Raw genomic sequence first — 24,106 nt, 5'->3', positions numbered from 1 at the left:
CCGTGACAACGTACCTACATTGCCAACTGCCGATTCACGCGACGGTACGTTTACGCAACCGTACGCACCGCTGCACGTCAAACCCCGAGATGACGTCATGGCAACCGTGCATTGTAGTTGGTTTACTTGGCCGTAGTTTTCGCCCTCTTCGTCCCATGTAAAATGTGCTGAGCGTGCGTGCCCTCTAAAACGGTAGCCACTTTATGCTCTGTGCATGCCCGCCTGTCACTGAGATGGGCTTTGGCGACCCCGTTGTTACGTTTATGAATTTATCGTTTCGTCTTTGTCATGTTATTTATTGTTTGTTCTTTGCCCGGCGCTGGTTTTGTTATACCTTTGAATACAATGCAATGGTTTGTCGGCTGAGACTTGTTTATGATCTGAGCCCCTGGCAGCGGATGCATTACGCGCATACAGGCCAGCGCCCGGCCATTTAACAGGAGCCGTACGGTCACAGGCTGCTGGGTCACAGGTGCAGGGTCACAGGCTGCGGGCAGATCCTGTCGTCTGCAGCCGGAACCTTGGTGAGCAGGGAGGGGGCACGCGGAGCACTTGGTGAGCAGGGAGGAGCACGAGGAGCACTTGTGAGCAGGGAGGGGGCACGCGGAGCACTTGGTGAGCAGGGAGGAGCACGCGGAGCACTTAGTGAGCGGAGAGGAGGCACGCGGAGCACTGGGTGAGCAGGGAGGGGATACGAGGAGCACAAATGATCATTGGGGTCATCAAAGGATGATGACAGTGCTGTCATTGAAATAAAGTACCGGATATGGCACAGTTGAATTTGAGAGCACCATTTTCTTCGTTCTAATATCTTTTCTGCTTTTTTTGGGTAGACGGAGACCAGAAGTCACCGGAAGATGCAGTTCTGTTAGCATTTGAAGTCAAAATGGAAGAACCAGGCGCTAAATGGCCGCGTTCAATGGACTGCCGTCGCTGCTTATTTTACAATGCACAGTGGCCTTTTCGAAAAACGACCCAATTTAGGGTTTTTTGCCGGTTTTTTCTGCGCGTTTTATACACGTATATCGAGGATCCCGTTGATAAACATTATGTATCAAAATGTGATCGAAATTTTGTGACAAGATGGCCAACTCATATTTGTGTGGAAGGTTGCTTTAGCATTCAGTGAACAAGCTATGTGAGATAATTATAAACGGGCGCGCTCGCAAGGCATACAAAAAAAAACCGCCTCCCGGCGCAATCGCCGCAGGCGGCGCCACGTTGTCCACGCGGTCATGCTAGGTGGCGGTCCATGGTCGGAAACATGGGCGTAGGAACAGGGGAGGGGGGGGGGGGGGGGGGGGGGGGGGGGGGGGTGGGGGGGGGGGGGGGGGCAGGGGAGGGGCAGGGGAGGGGCCATGGGCACCCAAATTTTCAAGTGGGTGGCCAGCAATGTTAACTGGCCCCCACTTTTCAGATTAAGGTTGCATTTGTCTTACTTTTGCACTGCATCAAACACGCATGCCGATTTACCTAGTTCACCAGCCATCTTTATTAAGATGTGTCATCTTGTTCGTTTGCTCATTGGCCATCATTTATTGTTACAGCCGCAAGGCTGACGTCGCACGGGCCTGGAGACTGCAACGCCGGCGTCGTGGCTATTATTGCTAGGACTTGAGACCACGCATGTTCAACACCACATTACGTAGTTTTCTTATCAGTAATCAGCTCTGACAAGATCTTGAGCATTATAAGACGAACATGGGCTAGATATGTTAAAGCAAATTATTAACCACATTTCATCTGCAATCTAGTCAGAGGGAACTCCATATCTCCGAAAAACAGAAAAACATGAAACTGGAGTCTATGAAAACTATCGGACTGCCTGCGGTGATCAGGGATGTTGTTGCGTCAATGAGGGTCCCTGTGCTGATCCGGGGCTAACTGCTTGGATCAGAAGGCCTCCCGTGTCAGGGATGGGAACAACGTGATATGATATATCCTTCTAATGACCTCCGGATCGACCAGGAGATCCCGTCCCGTGCCACCAGAATGATGGACAGAAGAAACTTCGCGATGGGACGGAATGGCCATTCAGCCCTTGACCGGGAACGGTAATGTACCCCTAATGTTCTGCTCAAGAGGCCCCTTGCCCGGAAGGGAACAAGGGGTCTCATTATTGTTGAGTAGAGTGGGGCTCTCATTATTGTTGAAAAGCACGGGTCGAAATGAATGAAAAAAACAAGCGAGGTCATGCCACGTTTGCCTGAGAACGTTCATTTTTCAGAATGCATTATTAAAACAAGTTACATCAAAATGCTTAAACATGCCCGCCCGCAACCTCGAGAGCAAGGACAGGGATGGCCTGGGCTGCAACTTCCGTAAAACCGATAAGTTTCGTCCACTGCAAGTGCCACCAGATGGCGGGCGCCGTGTTAATCTGTCTTCTGGATACATAAATAGCTGCGGAAACACCAGAAATAGAGATTTTGCCTTCACTCTTCCAGTTCAACCACCAGATTCCAGCCCCACTTCGCGGTGCTTTGGGGGCCAATCCGCTCTTTTCACCAATCTCAAAATTGCACGCGTGAAATATGCCCTCAGACTGTCTTCTAAATACAAGATCTGATGTCATGAAACGTTCAAGCATACTTACTGAGAAGCCTCGTCATTTTCGTCCACCCGTTGGCTACAACTTAATGTTAGCTGCTTGACCGACGTTGCGCGGCCGACGGAAACTGCAACGCCTGGGATCGAGGCTTGTATTTCTAAATTTTTCGAGTGCGCATGCTCAAAATTACGCCACATAACTTGTATAACTAGTTGGTTAATGTGTTTAAAGATAATCAGTTCAGAAGCGTCCTTTTCGTCCACCGATGGGTCACTACTAAATGTCAACTACTGGGCTAACGCTCCGAGGACTTTGGAGACTGCAACGCCTGGTTTCGAGGTTTTTGTTGCTAAGATTTGCGAGCGAGCATGTTCAAAAACACGTTACATGAATTGTATCACTAATCGATTCTGACTAAATGGTGAACATCTTCAGACAAATATGGCTTGGCGATGTTAACACGCATTGTTGACCACTGATTTGCAATAAAATTTTCGTCTCCAAATTTGGATCAAACATATCGATCTACGATCTACCTTCGCAATGTCTTCAATATCTGTAGAACCCAGATAAAAACAATTGACAAAGCTTCTGAGTTCTGTCTGTTTACAAAGTCAGCTAACCATTGTAAATTAAGCGCCGGCGATTTCTTCCATGCAGTCGATCAACGCCTGATTTCTGCAGCTTATTGACCCCAAAATGCAAACAGACTTAAGCTCACGGTAGCTCCTGGTTTCTGTTCTGGTTATAAGGTAAAAATAACAATAAAACTAAGAAAACCCTGTCACTTGCTAACAAGTAAGCCATATCCAGGGTTTTTTTTGGGGGGGGGATCCCCATAAGATGAGCTTTTGTCAACCCTGTGTTCCCCTGGAAAGGCTCTGGCTACGCCCCTGCCTACACACAAAAGCAGATCAAGTCGCGTAAGTTGCATGATGGGCAATGAAGTGTCCGTTGGGCCAATCCATACTTCAGGCAGACAGCTTCCCGGAGGCTATTTTTCTGCGGTGGTGTAGTATAAGGGAACATAATTCGGAAAAAGTACTGTTGCAGGTGTCCAACATACGTTTCATACACCATGCAGAAGTAACGCTGATCCAAAAGCATGCAAAAAGTGTAGCCGCACGATCAGCTCGGAGTCAGTCATGCGGGAGACATCTGGGCCAGGGCAGTGACCACCGACGGCGGACAGGAGCAGGGCCCAGATAAGGAATATATGACAGATGGGCCTTATTATGTGGCTTGATTCTTAAAAGATAATCTCCAGTTTTATGGATTTTGCCACATTGTTTCTAGCAGTTCCAAGCTGCCGAATTTGTTTCCGCCTAAAATGCTGCACCGAGTCTTATTTCTTGAAAAGCAGCCAGCGACATGAAGGCGCATGAAAAGGTCTGGCGCAATGTGAGACATGAATCCACTTAAAAAATTATCACCACCTAAATCCATGCCGTATTTTGGCATCTACTCTGTGGAGGGCAAAATGCTTCCTTAATGACCTATAAATACCTACCTGCTCGTGGAATTTCGTCTCCCGGGAAAGACGATGTTAAAATGGACAAATAATCTAGGGAAGCTGGATAGCCTGATTTGCCAAATGACAGATGCGTCGAACAGGCAGGGGTTGAGCACCATGATAAACAGCTCTATATGCATATCTAGCAAGCAGGCCATGATATTTGAATAAAGGGCGATAACAGCCTCTATCCCTACCCCCCTCCCCTGGTCATCGGGCTCGCTTTCCAGAAAAAAAATTCCTTAAGTACACACTGAGCTTGCCCCCGCCCCCCACTTGGTTGAAACGTTCCTACTCCTATGGTCGGAGAAAAACGATGGGGAAAAGAGATCTGAGTAACTGGAAAAGAGTATCTGAAAAAAGATACTCGTTAACAACTGTAGGGCATCGATCCGCACGTAAAGAGGGTATTCCGGGCGTAAGGTACGCCTCAAATTTCGGGTGTGGCCTCAGATTGATGGCAGCAACGGATCAGCATTTACAGCATCGCAAATTAGAGCTGAGGAGCTGAACGCGGTGTTGGGCCAGGAACTGGAAAAGCAAAGTTGAAATCTCTATTTTTTTGTGTTGCTGGCAAGTGTCAATCTGTTCAGAACACAGCCTCAAATTTGTCCAGGTGAAATTGTATAAGTAAAATCTTTGAGCACTGCCAACTGATTTCGAAATTCTTCCGCAAGAATAATTTTAACACCGGTCGTTCTCTACACCCCGGCGTTCTTCACCTGGTGTTGCCTGCAGTTGCCATCTCCTCTCAGTTTGACGGAGACTGCACATCTCCGATCGCGGGTGCTCTTGCCCCGACATAAACGAGCGCGCTGGCTCCAAATCCTGGAATGTTATTCGCTTTGCTAATCTGTTATTTAATAGTATGGACGTTCTCGGGCAAATAAGGGACGTCCTCTGCTACTTTTGACCTCATTTCTGCCCCACCCTATTGACCACTGAGGAGTTCCTTGCCTTCTTCTGGCAGGGGGTTTCGTGGGTAGAGCACGAGAGAGTGCATTTGTTTCCCTGTCAGGCTGAAGGGATACCATCCCAGCCCGGGTAACCACCGGCTACAATCCGGGGGCACAAACAGGCTTAACCTGGTCATCTGGATGCCCTCAGGGGGATGCGTGATACATTGGTCCACTCCCTAACGTGGGAGACCTTCCTAACCGGCTACAATCCTGGGGGCACAAACAGGCTTAACCTGGTCATCTGGATGCCCTCAGAGGGATGCATGATACATTGGTCCACTCCCTAACGTGGGGAGGTCTTCCAGCTCGCGAAGGTGGACCCCGGATCGACGAAGGAGCCTTTATTGGCGCAAAAGATCCCTTCTCGCCACATGGGCCCAATAACTGACACGGCAGCTGCAATTCGGCTTGACCAATCCCTAGCTGAATTGGGTGGAGGGTCCATTTAGTACAGGAGTCGCTAACTGGCACGGGTCATTTTCACTGCCTCATTGTGGGCTCTCATGACAAGTGCTCACATTTCCCTTCAATCTCATAGGACCCAGACCAACGCGCGAGGCCCTCTGGCTGACTGTTCAGTTGGCCGACTCGGGGTTTCTTGCAGACCCAGGAACCCTTGTAGGCACAGTGGGCCCTGGCCGCTCATTGGTGATTCTTAGTGTTTTAGAGGTCCCCACCAGTGCACATATCGAACACCGGCCTTGTCCCCTGCTTAGGAAATGTCCCTCAAGGGTCAGATCGACACGGAGCCGACTGTTCGTACTGGTGGCGCATGATCGACATAGAGGCTCTCATTGTCGGTCCCTGCACAACCTCGGACCACTTACCGTCATGAATGATCGTGACCGACACAGAGAGCTCCATTCCAAACAACCAAACCGTTCGACGAGGGCGGCCACCTTCCGAATGCAGAGGTCCTGTAGATGACGCCTGTCTTGTAGAGGGCGCCACCTTCCGAATGTGGCAGGTCCTGTAGATGGCGTCTGTCTCATAGAGGGTGCCGTCGGACGAACGCTGCCGGAGAAAGACCGCTTAGCAAACTGCCTGAATATGGTAACAGGGTGCAGCAACCATAACGGAAAGCACATTCCATCGCGGAATTAAGCTGGGGACACACGGACTACTGGGGACCCCGTTTCATAGCGGGAGCGGTAGTGGGCCTAGGCATTCCAGCAATTACGATTTGATTGCTTATCCCAAACACCACCCCGTGGACCCTGACTGCACCCCCCACCCCACCTCTACCTACCCACCCCCACCCCCACCCCCACCCCCACTCTAACTAACCCTTCCATCACCTTTCTTCGCAGGCTCATAAGCCAATGTACGCCCTCCGCCAGCCCAGCTGGCGGCGTTCAGAGCTACAGAGAACGGTTTCGGGATTGAGTAAACAGGGCGGGAACACAGCAGGCCGGCACCGAGGCAAACCGGCACCAAATTGGCCAAGCAGCTGATATCAAACCAAACTCATGTTACTTACCGAGAACGGCTTGAGTGACTTCATTCATCTCCAATGCATACTTGATGTGCGCCTGTTTTGTAGCTTCAAAGTGTTTCAGAATTTCCAATGAAAACATTTATTTCTTCTGCCACAAAAAGGTAAAATAAGTTATTACAAAGACCTCTTCAAGTCTCTCGCAACGCCTTTGGAGTTCACGGTGTAGCTAGTCAGCTCGGAAAGCTAGTCAGTAACAAAAAATAGCCAAAACTGGTCTACATTGCAGATAATTCTGGTGATCAGGGCAACTAACCACAATCCAGAGCTGACGTCGCCTTTCTTGACCCAACCGTCTAATCAAACAGTAGTTCTTTCGTTCCAACTGAATTTTTAAAGGTTTAATCCGAACTTTTTGAATGGATGGATTTCTGGGATCAGAGCTCACACTGCACAACGCTTGTTGTATGCAAAGTACTCACGTTCACACTAAGCAGTGCCTTGATATGCTCTCACATTTCATGCGATGTATGGCGATTTTATCGTGTTTTATTCTTGAATTTCATTTTATAACTAATTCTATAGCTATTTCAGTTATTCCTTATTTTACGTGACGGCTCATTGCAGCTGGCCAAGGCGCAAAAGCGGTGACTTGAGCAAGTCCGCTCGCTCCCCACTTCGCGAGTGACCCCGTTCCTGTCGCATGGCTCTGAGTTGCATTTGGATAGCGTTCGCCCCATTCGACCCGCTTGCTGGCCGGGCCGTTTCGTGCCGGTTCGCTGGCTACAAGCAAACTTCTGCTAAGCGGCACGCTGGAGCAGTTTGTCACGTGTCAGGCGGCCGGCGCAGCGCAGAAGGACAGGCGCCCAAGCGCGGCACCCTGCATCACTACACTCTTGAACCCCGACCAGGCGTCAGGTAGCGAGACATTCTCCTTCTTCCGTCTCATTCAGCCGCACGCACAGTCCTCTTCCCACAAAAAGCTCGGTTCTAGCTATTCATTTATTGCTGCCGGACAACACTACAGTCGTCCTCCACACCAGTGGCCGTACCCTGGCGGCAAGTACAAAGATTCCACCGGAACGCAGCAGAAAGGACAGGAGGACGGGAGGGGGGGGGGGGGGGGCTTGAGGGGAAAACCATCCGTTCGTTAGCACGTGACGGGCCCGAGGCAGGCAGCGACATCACAGGACCTCACCGGATGGCTGGTCCCAGCGTGTGAACCAGCACAGACACCCAGCGCTTGGACATTAGACACAACGGGCCGGTCGCGTCACGCCGCACGACGCGCCGGAGCAATTTCTGCTCGCAATCCGTCAACTAGCGGAATGCTCGCCGCCAAGCCAATGCTTCAGACTCATCAGAGGACGTTAGCAGCAGACGTCACGCGCTTAGCTCTGCCATGCACACGATTTCATCGTTCGGCGCGCCGTCGGACTTCAGCGCCAGGCGGTCGCTTGTCATCTGACACACAACCGGATCAGGTACGCGCATGGGGGAGCGACACGGTTCGCGGGTGCTGCGGTGCGCGACAAGGCTTCTGATACGCCACCTGGCGTCAGTGAGGACATGATATGTACCAAAAACAGCTAATTCGGCACGCATAAGTATATGTAAAGCAGCAGTGCGACTGACCCCGTGGGACAATGTCCACCGCTATTGCTCAAAAGACCCAGTTGTCATCAAAACCGGTGTCTTTCTCCAAGAGGGTGAGAGGCGACGAGAAGTTCATTCCAGCCTTTGTTAGCTACACCTTTAACCTTAAAGCAGTGGCTGGCAAAATTACAGCTGTAAAGTGCATGTTTGATCGAGTTTCACAGCATCAATGCCACGAAACAGAATGTTATGACTTGTTGCTTCTCATTTTACACAAAAATTCATGCCACCATCTTTTGGGCACAGCGGTGCAGGACTGAAAATTAATGAAAGTGGAGGTCTACGTAATGACTCATTGAATTAGAGCAGTTTAAAGCTATGCATACGTAAAATAAATAACCTGTGAATAAATACATTGAACGTTTCTGACGCAAATGTGGAAATAAAATGCGGTCGAAAATTTAGCGTTGCAGTTCACTTGACGAAACCTGCATGAAGATTTCTGTCAAGAAGTGTTTAGTCTCACGCGATTGTTATGCAGGAATCTTCCTATAAGGAAAAAACGCTTCAGATTCTTAACCCTCAGGCAGTGACCACACTAGCGTTGATAAGGCACCGTTTGTGCTTAGTCCGATCTAACCGATTGAAAAAAATCCTACATCTGTCGGCGACGTGGCCATTCGCACAATAGTTCCTTCATCACGCAATAAATGGCTCGTGGGATAACACAGCTCCTAAGAATCCGACCATACATGGCACGTTCTGGCTATACGGTAGGTGCGACAGGTGGGCTTACATCCGTTATGTTAGTTTAACATGCGATCGAGCAGGGAGCACATGCACACACACAGTCAAGGGATTATGTGCGCACCGACTCAGCCCGAAACTACAGCTGGACGAAAGTGCAAGTGCACATGAAATGCTGAGGCTTTTATCGAGCAATTTAGAAGCCATTTCAACTGATACACGCGTATGGGTGTGGTTCATAACGCATCGCACTCAGTCGCTAAGGCACTTTCACGAAATAGCTCGTCGATTTCAGTGCATGCACCGACACAATGGAAATTACAGCTTCTAAAAAACCGAGCACGTTTTGGAGCAGAATATCATCAAATCAAAGTAAAACAGCACAGAAGCCAGCTTGACGTGGCAGCGCTGTAGTAGATAAGGCAGCACGCTCACCACCCACGATAACGCGCCATCGCTCGGGCGGGGAACGGCACTCCGCTGTCGACCGAAGCACTGGAGCTGCGCCCAGCAGCCGCCGCGTTCCAGCCCACCCGGGCGGCGCGCGCACGCCTGGCGCATGTTGCGGCGGCCACGCTCTGCGCCGCAAGCAGGGGAGTTCGAGTTCGTTCTACGCCGGGCTGGCCGGTGCTCCCTCCGTCGCCGGGGTCCGTTTGTACCCGCGTTGCACAAGCCTATGGAGGGAGCCGCTGTTTCCGGTTGGGCTGGGAGAAAACCAGTTTCTTCCAGACGCGAGACCAGCTCGACCAATCAGCGCGCTCCCCCCGTTCAAACACTTCACCACTGCGCTGGCGCGGTAGAGACATCTAACGACGCCCGCGCAAGGCTAGAGTTCAGCACATCGCCGTCCGTCAGTACACGTATATCCGCTTGAGTTGCGCTTTACAGTGTTCTGGGATAGTGCAGCCGTGGATCTCTATCTGTTTGTGCAGCAGCGACCTCTGACGTGCCTAGTCATGATCTTGAGCCGGCCCTTCCACAGCTTCAGTCCTCGGTTGGGTGGGATGTAGACAAACTGAAACAGAAAGGAGGGCTAGCACAACGGTCCCAGCACTGGACGGCGGCCACAAAGGCCTCTGAAGATGGAAAACACCACGTCTCCAAGTGCTCGAAAATTTACGGGAAACGCTGGCTTGAGAGAACTGGCGGAGCGCCGATAGTACCGAATCAACTGTCATCCTACGTTTAATTCTGCATTTTTAAGCTTCTCCCCTCCCAAAATCAGTAACAGTCGGATGACGGTGTTCGAAGTTCTGTTGTGCACCGCTACACCTGTGGGCTGCATCGCTCCATTATGCACGATACGGCTTGGCATCGGGAACAGTTTTACTACATTGGACTGCACATATCCGTACATGCACACGCCTTGGCGGCTTTTAACGAATCCGTCCTAATGGGTGAATTCAAGTGGAGGCGAGGGAACGTCAGAAGTGGACATGGATGGAGAGCATAAATACAATGTAGGTTGAAGAGGTCTGAGAGAGATCGCACAGAGCAAAGCTGTTCAGCAACGAGGAAGTAAAACGCTACACACTGTTATTCAACGGGCACGCAATGAAAAGGCATCCTCTGCACCGAGAGGCCGATCATCCACGACAAATACGGGATAAAGAGGCTGTCGGTGGTCCCGTGATGCTGTTTCGGTCCTCATCTCGCGCGTGCCTCAAGGGCCGGCAGCGGCGAACGCGGCGCAGCAGTGACAGCTAGCACCCTGGCCAGGGTCATGGCTGGGTGCGCTGTCCACCCGCACTGGTCCGGGTGCCGCTTCGCGTTGTGAAGTAGCATGCGAAGCGGCACGTAGTACCGACGCTCCGCTCCAGCACGGCTGTCGACGCAGACCCTGTCCGCCGCGGCACCGCAGGACGCTGCAGTGCTCGACGGCTGCCGGTGTCAGGCGGGGCAGCCTCACCTGGAGGAAGGGGTCGTGCAGGTCGTCGAGCGGACTCGGCTCGCCGTCGTAGTCGTCCACCATGCCCTTGCCGGGCTTGACGCGCTTCAGTCGGATGCCCTTGCCGTCCTCGGCCGACGCCGGTAGCCGGGCGCCACGACGCCGCATCCTCCTGCCGGTCATGGAGAGGGAGGTGTTAGTGGTGGTCATCCTCCTGCCGGTCATGGAGAGGGAGGTGTTAGTGGTGGTCGTCCTCCTACCCTTCGCAGAGGAGGGTGGTGTTAGTGGTGGTCAGCCGCCTACCGGTCGCAGAGAGGGAGATATTAGTGGTGGTCATCCTCCTGTCGGGCGCGGAGAGGGAGGTGCCAGTGGTGGTCATCCTCCTGCCGGTCGCAGAGAGGGAGGTGTCAGTGGTGGTCATCTTCCTGCTGGTCGCAGAGAGGGAGGTGTCAGTGGTGGTCATCTTCCTGCCGGTCGCAGAGGGGGAGGTGTCAGTGGTGGTCATCTTCCTGCCGGTCGCAGAGAGGGAGGTGTCAGTGGTGGTCATCTTCCTGCCGGTCGCAGAGAGGGAGGTGTCAGTGGCGGTCATCCTCCTGCCGGTCGCGGGGAGGGAGGTGTTAGAGGTGGTCATCCTCCTGCCGGGCGCAGAGAGGGAGGTGTCAGTGGTGGTCATCTTCCTGCCGGTCGCAGGGAGGGAGGTGTTAGAGGTGGTCATCCTCCTGCCGGGCGCAGAGAGGGAGGTGTCAGTGGTGGTCATCTCCTGCCGGTCGCAGGGAGGGAGGTGTTAGAGGTGGTCATCCTCCTGCCGGGCGCAGAGAGGGAGGTGTCAGTGGTGGTCATCTTCCTGCCGGTCGCAGAGAGGGAGGTGTCAGTGGTGGTCATCTTCCTGCCGGTCGCAGGGAGGGAGGTGTTAGAGGTGGTCATCCTCCTGCCGGGCGCAGAGAGGGAGGTGTCAGTGGTGGTCATCTTCCTGCCGGTCGCAGAGAGGGAGGTGTCAGTGGTGGTCATCTTCCTACCGGGCGCAGAGAGGGAGGTGTCAGTGGTGGTCATCTTCCTGCCGGGCGCAGAGAGGGAGGTGTTAGTGGTGGTCATCCTCCTGCCTGCCACGGAGAGCTTACACCCCGGGCCTCCTGTCATGGGGATAGGGAAGATCTGAATCTCTGAGCGAGCGAGGAGGCTTTCTTCCGTACCTTAGATTTTACAAGCTTTTGGAGATACAAGTTTCGGTGTTGCACGTAGAAATTTGCAGGCGCTTCGGTAAAAAAGAGACAATACACTGGCTCCAGTCAGCGATATCCGACCCTATGCATAGGACAATTTTCTGGACGTTCATCCACGTATCGATAGCCCTGTGGCATCAGGGATACTGCACGGTAATTGCTGCAAGCGTCATGGTGAGTGCATGCAGCCAACTGACGTCATGAGATAGGCGTTTCCCTTCCGGCAGCTGTAGGCGGTCACTTAAATAAAATGACAAACAAAAAGGAAAACAAACAGATGACGGCCTTTTCACTGCCTTAAGCACGAGCTGACTGAAAAACAAGCCCCAAGCAAGAGTCCCGTTTTTCAAGATATAGATACGCTGAATCTTCAGCTTGTACGTACACAATCGCAGAAAAACGTGCTTTGCCATCAGGTTCTGCACCGCACACGCCTAACGGTTCCACCTGGACAAAGGGACACACCTCGAGACACGACCGTTCGCCTCCGAGAGAACACAAACAGGCGGACGCTGTCAAAGGGCCGCGGTCCAGGAAGTGGCGACAGCACCGGTCCGCTGGAGGGTGGGGTCGGCGCCTGCAGACCGGGCTGAGGCACGGGCCCGGCCTCGCCCGAGTCCGAAGGTGAGCTGGTGCCAGCCCACTCGTGGGTGAGGTCTTACAGCGCCCCTCAGGAAGGAGCGGGAGGGGGGGAGGGGCCGCTGGGCGAGCGGCGGTCCCCATCCGCCCGGCCTGGGGACGGGGACGGGCTGGGTGGCTGGGCGAACCAGGTCGGGTCAGCAGGGGTACGTTCGGAGTGGCCCGGCTGCAAACGGACGAGATCTGTCTGCGAGGGAGGGGAGGGCAGTTGATTGGTCAGAGATCTGTCTGCAAGGGAGTAGGGGGTAACTGATTGGTCCGAGATCTGTGTGCGGGGGCGTAGAAGGTGGTTGATTGATCCGAAATCTGTCTGCGAGAGAGAACGGGAGTGATTGATTGGTCCGAGATCTGTGTGCAGGGGAGTAGGAGGTGGTTGACTGGTCCGGAAAGTCAGTCGGATGAGGATTGTGTCTGAGAGACGGAATATACCTCTCGAGCTGTTAGACAGGGGCGCAATGCTCCTTTTTCAGAAATGCGTACATGTGTCTTATAGACCTCTCGAGCTGTTAGACAGGTGGCAATACTCCTCTTTCAGGATGCGTACGTGTGTCTAATAGAAATATCGAGCTGTTAGACAGGGCGCAGGCTTCTCTTTCAGGATGCGTACGTGTGTCTAATAGACCTCCCGAGCTGTTAGACAGGGCGCAGTACTTCTCTTTCAGGATGCATACGTGTGTCTAATGGCAGAAAACCAGGTTCATGGGCTGTCTCCAGGTGAAACATAATTCTGGGAGTGAGAGCCACCTCGGAACGACGCGGATGAGTATGGAAGGAAAGCTTTTCTTAAGCGCTCTTGGAAGCTGAAACCATGCTGATACGCAAGAAAGAAAAGCAAGTCCGCAGGAAAGAACAAGGACCGATCTGAGCCTCCAGAAACAATTTTTTAAAATTTGATTCTCCAATCTTTTTTTTATTTGAATCTCCAATCAAACAATTCCTTGAGTGCCAAGCTGGAACCGCTTGAGCAGTTTCTGCTTTCAACTCAGCACCCATCAACACCAGACAACAAACGATGCTGGACAAAACGCGCGACAGGCTGGCCCCGGTTACGGCCAGGTCAGAAACACGGCCGGCTCGTGCCAGTCCCCCCCTCCCCCCCCCCCAGTTACCGGTGCTAGTTTTTTGCGCCGAAGGCGGTGCGGCTACTCGCCACTGGACCGTTCTGTCTCGAGTAACGAGCTGTCTCATCGGTTTGGCTGTAAGAGTGCCGCATCTACCGACTGCCGGCTACAGAGTAGCGTCGTGTCCGGCAGATTGCGAATTCAGCCACGAGGTCGGTACCGCCATCTCCCGACGGAACTCGTCGGAGTCCTGCAGGGTTACCCTCCACGTCCATCACCGCGTCCTGCTGGCGCTTTCACCTGGCGCACGAGGGTAACGGACCCAACAGACCGGGCCGGCGCCGCGTCTGCTATCTGCGTGTTTTATGTGACGATCTCTTCGACGCGCGTCACACGGGCACCTGTGTCGTAACGACCCCACCGCCAGGCGGTGCTCCCGACATTCGCGATGTCGCGCCGGGGGTCCGCGTCGACTCTTCCGACTCTTTCTTTTGTTGGCGCGCCGGCCGTTCTTTCCGCGCCATTTTGCAATCCAGGCTGTTATACGGCCGTCGGCCGACCGGAAATGGAGGGAAAACGCGGCGAAGCATTACCGCCGCTCAAAAGTCCAGCCGAATCGACATATGTGAGGCGGAGATTTGTAAGCCTGTGACTGATAGCATCGGAGTCGGGATGGAAAGGAGTCTCTGATTTAAAAAGCGCGCGTATGTCCCGGGGGATCAATAGATACAACAGCCCGTTACGGGATGATAGCGACGTCTTTCAGCCGAACCGCTGCATCATCGGAAAAAAGGATCGGATGCGATTTCTCTGTAATCGCTGATTTCTCCCAATTTCTGGATGTTCCAGCAGCGTCTAAAGACAACACCGGCAGGATATCGGCCCATGCCCAAACGAATGGCAGATCGCAACTGAGCGCCACACAGCAGTGACGTCACCTACCTCATCACATCTGAGCGCGAAACAGCAGTGACGTCACCCACCTCATGACATCTGAGCGCGAGACAGCAGTGACGTCACCCACCTTATGACAGCAGCGCAGACGATGACGATGAGGATGGCCAGCAGGAGAGCCACGACGATTCCCACGATAATGGAAATCTTCTCCTGTCCCTCTGCCGGTCAAGAGGGTCGGTGTCACTTCGTCTTGCGGCACCTCAGCTTATGACATCACAGCATATCACATATGACGTCACGGTACATTGTGGTGTCTTGCAGTTTCGGTCCGACAGTCCGGGGCATTGGTTCGGCTTATCGGGTTTCACCCGCCCAATACTATACCACCACGAGCGGATATTCCTTTAAGTGTTACATCGAACCGGCGCACTTCAAAATGGAACGGGGTAACTGCCTCCTCATAATGTTTGCGATTCAGGCAGCGGTCAGCATTAGAAACAAGCTTTTTGAACCAGTGCTAAACTGAACTAGTTCACTAGTGAACTAAATGCACCACATGACACAACCACCTTCATGGGGATTCCGCTACGAGCCATGGAGAAAGTCGTGGAAGAGAAAGAGGGCTGTCAGTGCCTCCATTCACAAAACCTTCCTTTGCATGATAAACGCCGCACATGCATTCATTACCATTAGCCTGACTTACAACTCGAGCTGATCTATTATCCTGACTGAACACATCCCTCAGCCTGGTTTATGGTCTTGTTGGACACGGAAGCAGGTGGGACCTGAACCTCATAATAGATTCACTTTCGATTGTTGACCGCATTGTGTATTTCATTACGGGGCAGCTGCTGAGTGCGGGCTTATAACGGCGACGACCTCTTTGTTGGCGTCGATGAGGAGCCGAGCTACATCACTAGCGAAGCAAGTACGCTGATGCGGGATGGTGAAATGCAATTTAAAAGTGGGAAAACAAATGAGGCGCACATAATAACACGCGGGGCGCGTCGCACATACTAATTTGTGTCCCCAAATACCCGTGCCACTAGATAACCACAAGCCAGCGCCACAAGAAACTCCACAGGAATGAGGACGCGAGCTATTTGGTAGAAACTACTCGCACGCTAGTTTGGCCAAGCATTTACATGAATTAACGATCATTAAGCAATCATCTTAATAGACGGTTCGCGTAGCTCAGTTGACTGAAGCGCCTGACTTCGGATTTTCTCGACCGTGGGTTGGGGATGCGGGTGAGGGGGGGGGGGTTGGGGGTCGGTGGCACTCACTGTTTACCCCTGCCTAGGAGGGACTGCGGCCGGTGGTAGTGACCGCGCTTGGGGTCACGTGACGTCACAGGATGGAAGTGACCGAGCCAAGCATTGGGGCAGATTATAGCTTCGCCGCAGAATCATGCGATTGACCTGGAGTTTCACCATCGGATTGTGCTGTCAGGGTTCGCACGATATAAACTGCTTAATGCGATCTTTAGTCCCAGGACTTCATCCAACCTAGCGGCCCGAAATTCTATTTCAAAACTACACTTGAGTTGAATGGCGAGGCATTCTTTAGAAGACAACACGGGATAAGGAGGAAAGACACAAGGATTCGGCAAGCTGTCTTCAAATCTAAGACGGGCCCGATGCGTTTGGTCTTACCTTCTTCTTTGCCGAGCTCATCGTATTCGTGTTCTGAAACAGAGAAAGTGTTCAGATGAGCATCATTGGGATAAGGCATTAAGGCATCACATAAGGCATTAAACGCTCGATGCACGAATCGCCATTGTTGAAAGGAAAAAAATACACGAAAGGCAAATCAAGAAGGGACCAAAGACTGGCGAACTTCGGGAGATCAGGTGGACACTTCCGTGGGACTTGTGTGTAATATGGACACACAAAGCTGTATCTGCAGCTGCAGCACGTCATGAAGGTAACATTCCGAATGCAAGATAACGGTCGCGTTTCGTTATCTTTCTCGTACGTTTCTGTCGCAGGGACAATCTACAGATTTCACAGAATTGTCGACACATGGCTATGAGCAAAGCCTATCTGAGTGACAACGAACGCCCGAAAGCCCACTCACGATGTTATAAGTCACGGGGGTCGAAAGTCCTGTCCAGGGGACAACATCAGGTCTTTTTCGTATGGAAAGAGGCGCACTTCAGCGCGAGGGCAGGTTAAACATCGAAGCAAGGGAGAGGGAGGGGGGGGGGGGGGGGGAGAGGCAAGTTCGGAATGTTGTACAGTTATATGGAAACTAAGCCGAATGATCGGACGTTCAGCGTTTTTTGTTCTACACCTTTGGCAAGTCTTTCTGGCGTCTTGGATTTGCCAGTATTTTTCACCTTAGAGCCTGTTTTTGCCGTCTTGCGGTCGCATGTACTTTTCAACCCACAGACCTGTTCTGCTGTCTTCGCTTCGTCAGCATTTGAGGCAGCTTCGAGACACTTTGCAGTCCCTTTCGGCTATTTTTGCTGAACACAATAACAAGTATCATTGAAAGCCAATCAGTCCACGCATTAATAATGATTGTTTCACGCCTCTGGCGACACAACCTTATCGAGTTACATTAAGATTTCTTACTCAAGATGACAGCGGGGACAAATTTTACATGCCTGGCACTGCCCGGACGCTGCTAGAAATTTCCAAGCATTAGCGCATTTCGTGCAGAAATGCTTCTTTTCGGGAAGTCACTCCGTGCAGTAATCCTTCGTGAAGGCGACTATTACGTATCATTTCACTGGTGACGTAAACAAGGGAAAACCAAACAGCCCGACCATACGGAAGACAACCTACAGACCTTGCCTGCATCACGACACGAAGGCATGAGGCTGCCAAGAATCGAATCTTATCTCGGTGTCGCTCCGAAGCATGACCGTATAATCTGGCAGGCAAGATCAGTGGCGGCCCACGTGACACGCGAGAGGCTCCTATCAAGGTCACGCGCTCCCTTATGTTTACGCGCAGCAGCTGGCGAAACGCTCATCACGCGCAAAGTGACGTCAGAGAGTGAACGAAAGAAGAATCGAACGCAATGCGCAATATGCGCATTGATGTGCTTTGGAGGGATTGGCCAGAGCGGTCTGTGCGAAACACATGTGCATCATAGCTGACGAGTACGGTACACTGGCATTCGGTCTATCCTTGACATGCAAGCAGGTGCGTTAAATTTCACAAACCAGACGCGTTAGACAGCAGTTTATATGACTGAGGTTTGGATGTTCTTTTGAATATCGGTTTGTGGATGATTTGCACCCTTAGACAGTTTTTTAATGTTTTTCGAGCTTGTGCAATTGACTTTAAAACACAGAAACACCTTGCCCCCTCACCCCCGCCAGGATCAACTGCAAATCATTCGAGCACAGTCGAGCAATTCAGACACAAGGGTTGCTGAAAGCGCCTAGCCACAAGTCCAAGCACACATGAGCAGTGACAGTGGGCAGTGTCCACAACCAAAATTGCGTATCAAAACCGGAGGTGACACACCACAGGGCCAAGTTTCCACATCTTTGGGACAGCACTTCAAGTTTGAATTTCACTAATTCTACACGTTTCCTGACTTGCTCTGCTGCGTGCTTACAGGGACAGACTCAAGGGGAGGCAGAGACGAGGCCGAACTAGACTAGCCCAAATGCTGCGTTTGTTTCGACTACCAACGATAGTGCAAACAAACACACTTCGCTCTCGTCGATTTCATTCTCAAGTACTTCGCTAACATTCCGAACATGCCCCTCAACCCAGGCGCAATGCTGAGAGGGGGGGGGGGGGGGGACACCGAGCTCCGGCACGTCCGCTGCGCCTGCGCCTGCTCCTCACCTGACGTCTCGTTAGTGACGCGGTGCAGGTATGGCTCCAACGTCGGCGAGTCGCCAATTATCTCTTCCTCGTGGGTCTCGAGGCCAGAGTTGGCGCGCGGGGCCATGATCGGCGCCAAAACTGCCGGGCAGAACACACACAAGGTCATCGCGCGCCGGGCAGAACACACGCAAGGTCATCGCGCCGGGCAGAACACACACAAGGTCATCACGCGCGGCAGGGCGGAGCGCCGAACCGACGATGGTCAAAATGCGTGCACGTGGTCAAAATGGGACACAAGATCAGGAGGGACAATGGTCAAACTGGACGCGTCAAAAGCGATTTGGAGCGTGTCTCCCCCTTTCCAACGTTTACCATTCGGTAGGACGCGCCAACTGCACGCATCCGGCTGTGTGTTGGCCCGCCCAGATTCGGTCTCAGGGTGGCTCGACCTGGCTGTCCGGGGTTCAACAGGTGAATAGATAACCTCAGCGGTGCCCGCCGACCCAACGGTCACGCAATTGGCCGCAGATAACGGTTTGGCGCGTCGAGAACACGGGCGCCCAGCGCCGGCGCACGGGACGTGGCATGTCTAGCGTCACGAGCGTCAGGCTGGGAGGTGGGTGTGCCGGGATCTAGTGCACAAGACGTGGGATATCCAGCGTCGCGAGCGTCAGGCTGGGGGAGGGGGTGTGCCGGGCTCCTGGCGCACAAGACGTGGGATATCCAGCGTCACGAGCGTCAGGCTGGGGGAGGGGGTGTGCCGGGATCTAGTGCCACAAGACGATGGTGTTCAGCGTCACGAGCGTCAGGGTGGGAGGGGGGAGGGGTTGTGCCGGACTCTAGAGCACAAGACGATAGGTGTTCAGCGCCACGAGCGTCGGGTTGGAGGAGAGCGCGAGGCGCTGGCGCACAAGACGAGGGGCTTCGTGTCACGAGCGTTGGGTTGGGGGGGGGGGGTGGGGGGGATGGATGGGCCAGGCGCTGGTGCACGAGACGAGGTGTGTCGTATCGCGAGCGTCAGGCTGGGAGAAGGGTGCGCCAGGCGCTGGCGCCACGGCGAGCGGTGTCTTGCGTCACGAGCGTTACACTGGAGGGGTGTGCCCGACGCTGCCTGGACGCTGAAGGGTGCAGGGAATCAAATAAGGGTATTCGCCATCCTCGTGCGGGGCTTTGCCGCGCTGCGCAGGGCTGTGTTGTACTGCGCTGGGCTGTACTACACTGCGCGGGGCTGTACTGTACTGCGCGGAGCTGTGCTGTACTGCGCGGGGCTGTGCTGTACTGCGCAGGGGCTGTGCTGTACTGCGCGGGGCTGTGCTGTACTGCGCGGGGCTGTACTGTACTGCGGGGCTGTGCTGTACTGCGCGGGGCTGTGCTGTACTGCGCTGGGCTGTGCTGTACTGCGCGGGGCTGTGGTGTGAGCACGTGAGCTTCACGTTACCATGGCTTGTAAGGAGACTGACCAATACGCTCGCTTGATTCACCGTCTGGTCGATCGACGATGACCAATAACGCAAGCTGCATCTTGATGATCTGCACGAGGCTGACTTTGAAATGACAGGTTAAAAAGGTAGGCTTCATTTCGTGTTGTTTTTATGGCCGGCATCGATTCGAGATATGAACATAAGAAAGCAACAACTGTATTGAAAACCACATCAGCAACTGCACTTCATAAGCCTTTAAGTGCAATACACATGCTCAAATGCCTTGCAGAACTAGGTCATGACCTGATCCTTTATCTCTTGAATGCCTAGTTAGACAATCAACGGAATCAGACGCCCCTGCATTATAATTCCCGGGCTATGCATCCCCGCATATATGCTTGATAAGTATCCCTGCTTTAGGTTCCTACTGCGCCTGTCTTGCGAGATGATCGCGTTTATGGCATTACACCATGCTGTGCTGATGCGGTGGCTTCATGCGTTTCCACTAATCACAAAAAGTTTAGGATCTTTTTTGTGGGACACCGGCGGCAATAAAGACGTGTTTACAGCACGTGGTTCAGCAGTAATGGATGTTTGTTGTTTCATCTTCTGCGAGCAACTGAAGCAAAACAAAAAAAGTGATCCGACCGTGACCTGCATATGCAGCAACACCCCAACATTCTCTGCCAATAATAAGAGCTTACATAAGACCGCATGAGGTGAATGCCTTTGCCTTATGAAACTAATGCTTTTGTCCCATGGAAGCCGGTGCTGGAGACCAGTGACGTCATCCATGCGTCCTTGACTCATATACGGGTCCATGAATGGCTCAGACATGCGCCAGCACTCTGATATTGTGCAGCCAGACCATGTGTTCAGGTTTCACACTTTACAATAGACCTTTTCGTAACAGATCATTTCAGAGAGAACAAAACGCCTCCAAATCGAATGCGTGTGCTGTTTGGTGGTTTGACCCAGAAGTTTTGAAACCACTGGATTCTAAAATGGTTAGCAAACACCTCCATTCAGACATCAAAGTATTTTGCGGTGGCTTTCTTTTAAAAACAATCTTCGTGAACCAGACAGACACACGTAAAAAGGTCATCATTTTTGGCTGAGCCGAAAATTATGTCCTAACCTACCCTTCACCTAACATATCCCTCAAACCTCAATTCTACTCAGATTTCAGTGCCTTGAATTTGCGTTCTCAATGTAAAACAACGTTCTGAAATATTTTGTGGATTAAATTTTTCCCTGCGGAGAAATAGTTGCAATAATTGCTCCGCATTTATTTTGCCCGGTATTCCCTCATTGCCCGTCTCGTTGAGGCACTCAGATCAGCATTAGGGGAGGGAGCTCAAGCCTCTCGAAAGTACATACAGTGACGCCGCTGCCACTGCCACTGGTTCAGTGCGATGTTTCGATAATTCGACACTCGAGCACGGCTTGCAATATCAGTGCAGCTTTGATTTCCCAAGACGCCACACGCTCGAGGTAACGGCTTTTGCGCCGCAGTACTTCGGAGAACGGTCGGTGAACTCGGAAAACCACACCGAAAATTTTCTCACATGTTTTTCTACAGGCCCTTGTCTAAGCCGATCTCCACTTGACGACCATCACGGCCGTTGGCCCACCCTAACCACAGTCTCCGCTCTGTCTCCGCAGGGCGATTGGCTGAGTACACCAGGACGTGTCCCCGCGATTAAAATGACCTCCATCTCCGGCAAAGTCCTGCTTTGTCAGTGACAACAGCACGTTTCTGGGAACTCCAGACCCGTTTCATGACTGTAACTTGTCGGATCTCATATACGCTCTGCGCCGACGCTCCACTAATCCTCCACGCCAACGTTTACGTGAACCCGCTGCAGTGACGTCAGGGCTTCCGGTTGACTTTCTACCGGAAGCTTTCGCAATGCCACTGCGTCTCTCCGCTACCGCGTCAAACATCTACTCCGCATTAACTTTTCTAAAAATTCCGTGACGCTTCGCTCCGGCAGCTGCTCACCTCTGATGACATTTCCAGTCGGTACGTCCGGCTGGCGGGGAGGCGACATGGCGACGGCGACCTCAGCTCACCACGCAAAGGACTTAACGCGCGTACCAGCGCCAAGCAAACACCGCACAGGACCTAACGCGCGTACCAGCGCCAAGCAAACACCGCACAGGACCTAACGCACGTGCCAGCGCCGCACAAACACCGCACAGCCGTCCGGCCCGTCCAGGACGGGCGCCGGCGCGAGAGGCACGGGCCGGCCCGCTCCGCCGCTCGGCGGCGGCTCTCCGTGAGCTGCGCAGCTCTGTGCGCTTCGCAGCTCACGGAGCTGCCTCGCAATTCCGTGAGCTTCACGGCTCCGTGAGCCGCTTTGCAGCTCCGTGGGCCGCTTCGCAGCTCCGTGCACTTCGCAGCTCCGTGAGCTTTGTAGCTCCGTACAATTCACAGCTCCGTGAGCTTCGCAGCTTCGTGTGTTTCGCAGCTCGGTGGCTCAGCAGCCGCCTCCCTCTGGACACGCGGCGCGACTGGCGCGACCGGACGTCTCCTCTCCGGACAGGTCCTCCCCGCGGGCCGGTCCTCCTCGCCCTCCGCCGCACTTCCGCGCGCACCGCCCGCCCGACCACACCCACTTCCGCCTATTGGCCTCTCGCCGGCCAGGCGTGAGGCGCCGTCTCCGGCGGCGTCGTCCGCCGCGCGTGCTCGCGCCGCGCCGCGCGTCGGCCTTGTGCTGAGCCGAGACCGGTCCTGCGCCGTCCTCCCGGTGTCCCATCCCCTCTGCGGCCGCCGGGGTTATCTAATCAGCGCCGCGTCTTAACCTCGGAGACGTCGCGGTCATGCGGTCGGCGGCGGTCAGCTGAGCGAGCTGATAATGATCGCGGCGGCCGGTGATACGGGAAGGGGGAGGGGGAGAGGCGTGTGGCGGCGCTGCCATCGGAAGTGAGCGTCGCACATGACTGGGACCGGTCGATACGCACCGGGCGGAGGAGACGAAGATGGGAATTTGATAACTTCTCGTAGTTTCACAATCGCCATGGATCGGCATGTATGCGCGTTCGCGGAAGGACGGGACTGCTGTGGAATGCGTTTGGGGCCCTATTGATGGTAGGATTTTGATATCCGGGAACTGCCAAACTGAGTGCGAAAAAAGGCGGAAGAAATCAAACTTTTGAAAAAACGTTTTATAGCGCATGTTGCAGAGCCACCTAAATGCTGCCTATCTCTTACAGCCGCCGTGACTTGGTGTAAGCGGCGTAGATTTGCTGATGCGATAAGATTCCTGTACCCAGTGTTGACAGGCAATAGTCGCCACGTGTGTTTTATCGCCCTGTTTTCCAGCAGGTGGGGCCACGATCAGCTCAGCGGGGCGGAAGCGCAGCCCAACCGAACTTCTACGGCACGGTCAGTCGACGCAATACCTAGACAGATCAAACATACCGTCTTTTATCGGGAGCGCCGAGATCACGGCATAGTTCCTCCACGGGTAAAAGTGCATAGACTCACACAAGCTCATTGTGTGCATTCAGTACCTATACGGGTCAAAAATAAGAATCCCGCAACGACCACAGGGAGTGAGCCGCCGTCCAGTCCGTCCTGGACCTGCTTGCTAAGGCATGGGCGACTTCGGCTCCGGACGCCCTGACCGAGGGTCACGACTATCATTGGCAAACCTCCCGCTCCCGTCGTTACCGAGCGCCAGACGAACGTCAAATGCACGGAGGATATCAACAAACTCCGGCTTCTTTCAAGGACGACGTCCGCGAGTCCGGAGATCGTGCGCGCCGACTCCCGTAAGCGGTGCATTCGCAGACGGCATTAATAACAAGGCGAGGACCAGAACAACCGGTGCTGTACGTGTCCGACACAGCCTCGCCGCCAAGGCTGCACGGCGGCATCACCTGTCAGACAGGTGATCGGGGTACTAATCGTGCGCGCGCTCCGCACGATGTGGACGTGAGGATGTGAATGTGGACGAGGTCAGAGGCCAGCCAGATTATGCCGCGCTGCTCGGAGTGCCAACGGGCATACAGATGACGTTCAGGCTCGCGTTGAGAGGCCCGATTCGATGCGTCAGCGCACTGCCGCTGCGTGGAGATTGGTTCGTGGTAGGGCCACGGTCGTAACATTCCAAAATCGTTTGATGATTAATATTTGAAGCTCTAGTCAGTGTTGTCGTTTCTGGACTCTACGACTCAGATGTATTCCACCAGAATGAGAAACGAACGCTCATTTGACACTGCACTATTCAGTACTCAGAGCGCCATAAACCGGCTTCAAAAGTGAGTGAGCAGTGATGACTTGGTTCATCGAACTGTCCTTAAACCCTCCCGGGAGTTCGGCGTAGAAATCACGGACGACGCATTTCGCAACAAGTGGTCACACTATTCTTAGCCTC

At 53.3% G+C, this 24,106-nt stretch overlaps 1 protein-coding gene across 1 annotated transcript; it reads right to left on the bottom strand.

The window, feature by feature from the left end:
• Nucleotides 1-7,841: 7,841 nt before the first annotated feature.
• Nucleotides 7,842-22,330, bottom strand: LOC119104668 (uncharacterized). The gene is made up of 7 exons (XM_037228388.1): nt 21,727-22,330; nt 18,319-18,438; nt 16,162-16,194; nt 14,634-14,724; nt 10,711-10,861; nt 9,748-9,816; nt 7,842-7,922 (listed from the first exon to the last, which is right to left on the bottom strand). Exons 1-7 carry the CDS (start codon nt 21,773-21,775, stop codon nt 7,842-7,844), a joined length of 594 nt encoding a protein of 197 aa, XP_037084283.1. The 5' UTR covers nt 21,776-22,330.
• Nucleotides 22,331-24,106: the final 1,776 nt, after the last annotated feature.

This window comes from Pollicipes pollicipes, unplaced genomic scaffold (genome assembly GCF_011947565.3).
Source record: "Pollicipes pollicipes isolate AB1234 unplaced genomic scaffold, Ppol_2.1 Scaffold_6052;HRSCAF=7182_pilon_pilon_pilon, whole genome shotgun sequence".
Taxonomy (NCBI): Eukaryota; Metazoa; Arthropoda; class Thecostraca; order Pollicipedomorpha; family Pollicipedidae; genus Pollicipes; species Pollicipes pollicipes.
The sequence above is the reverse complement of the archived record's forward strand: the minus strand, read 5'-3'. Positions and strand labels throughout refer to the sequence as shown.

Bases quoted from the DNA above. Each gene is read 5' to 3' on its own strand.
- LOC119104668 (XM_037228388.1), bottom strand. From the start codon at position 21,775: ATGTCGCCTCCCCGCCAGCCGGACGTACCGACTGGAAATGTCATCAGA. The intron at 18,439-21,726 runs GTGAGCAGCTGC...TCTGCCCGGCAG, and splicing joins GACTGGAAATGTCATCAGAG to TTTTGGCGCCGATCATGGCC. The intron at 7,923-9,747 runs GTCAGAGGTCGC...GTTGTGTGTCAG, and splicing joins TCAAGATCATGACTAGGCAC to ATGACAAGCGACCGCCTGGC.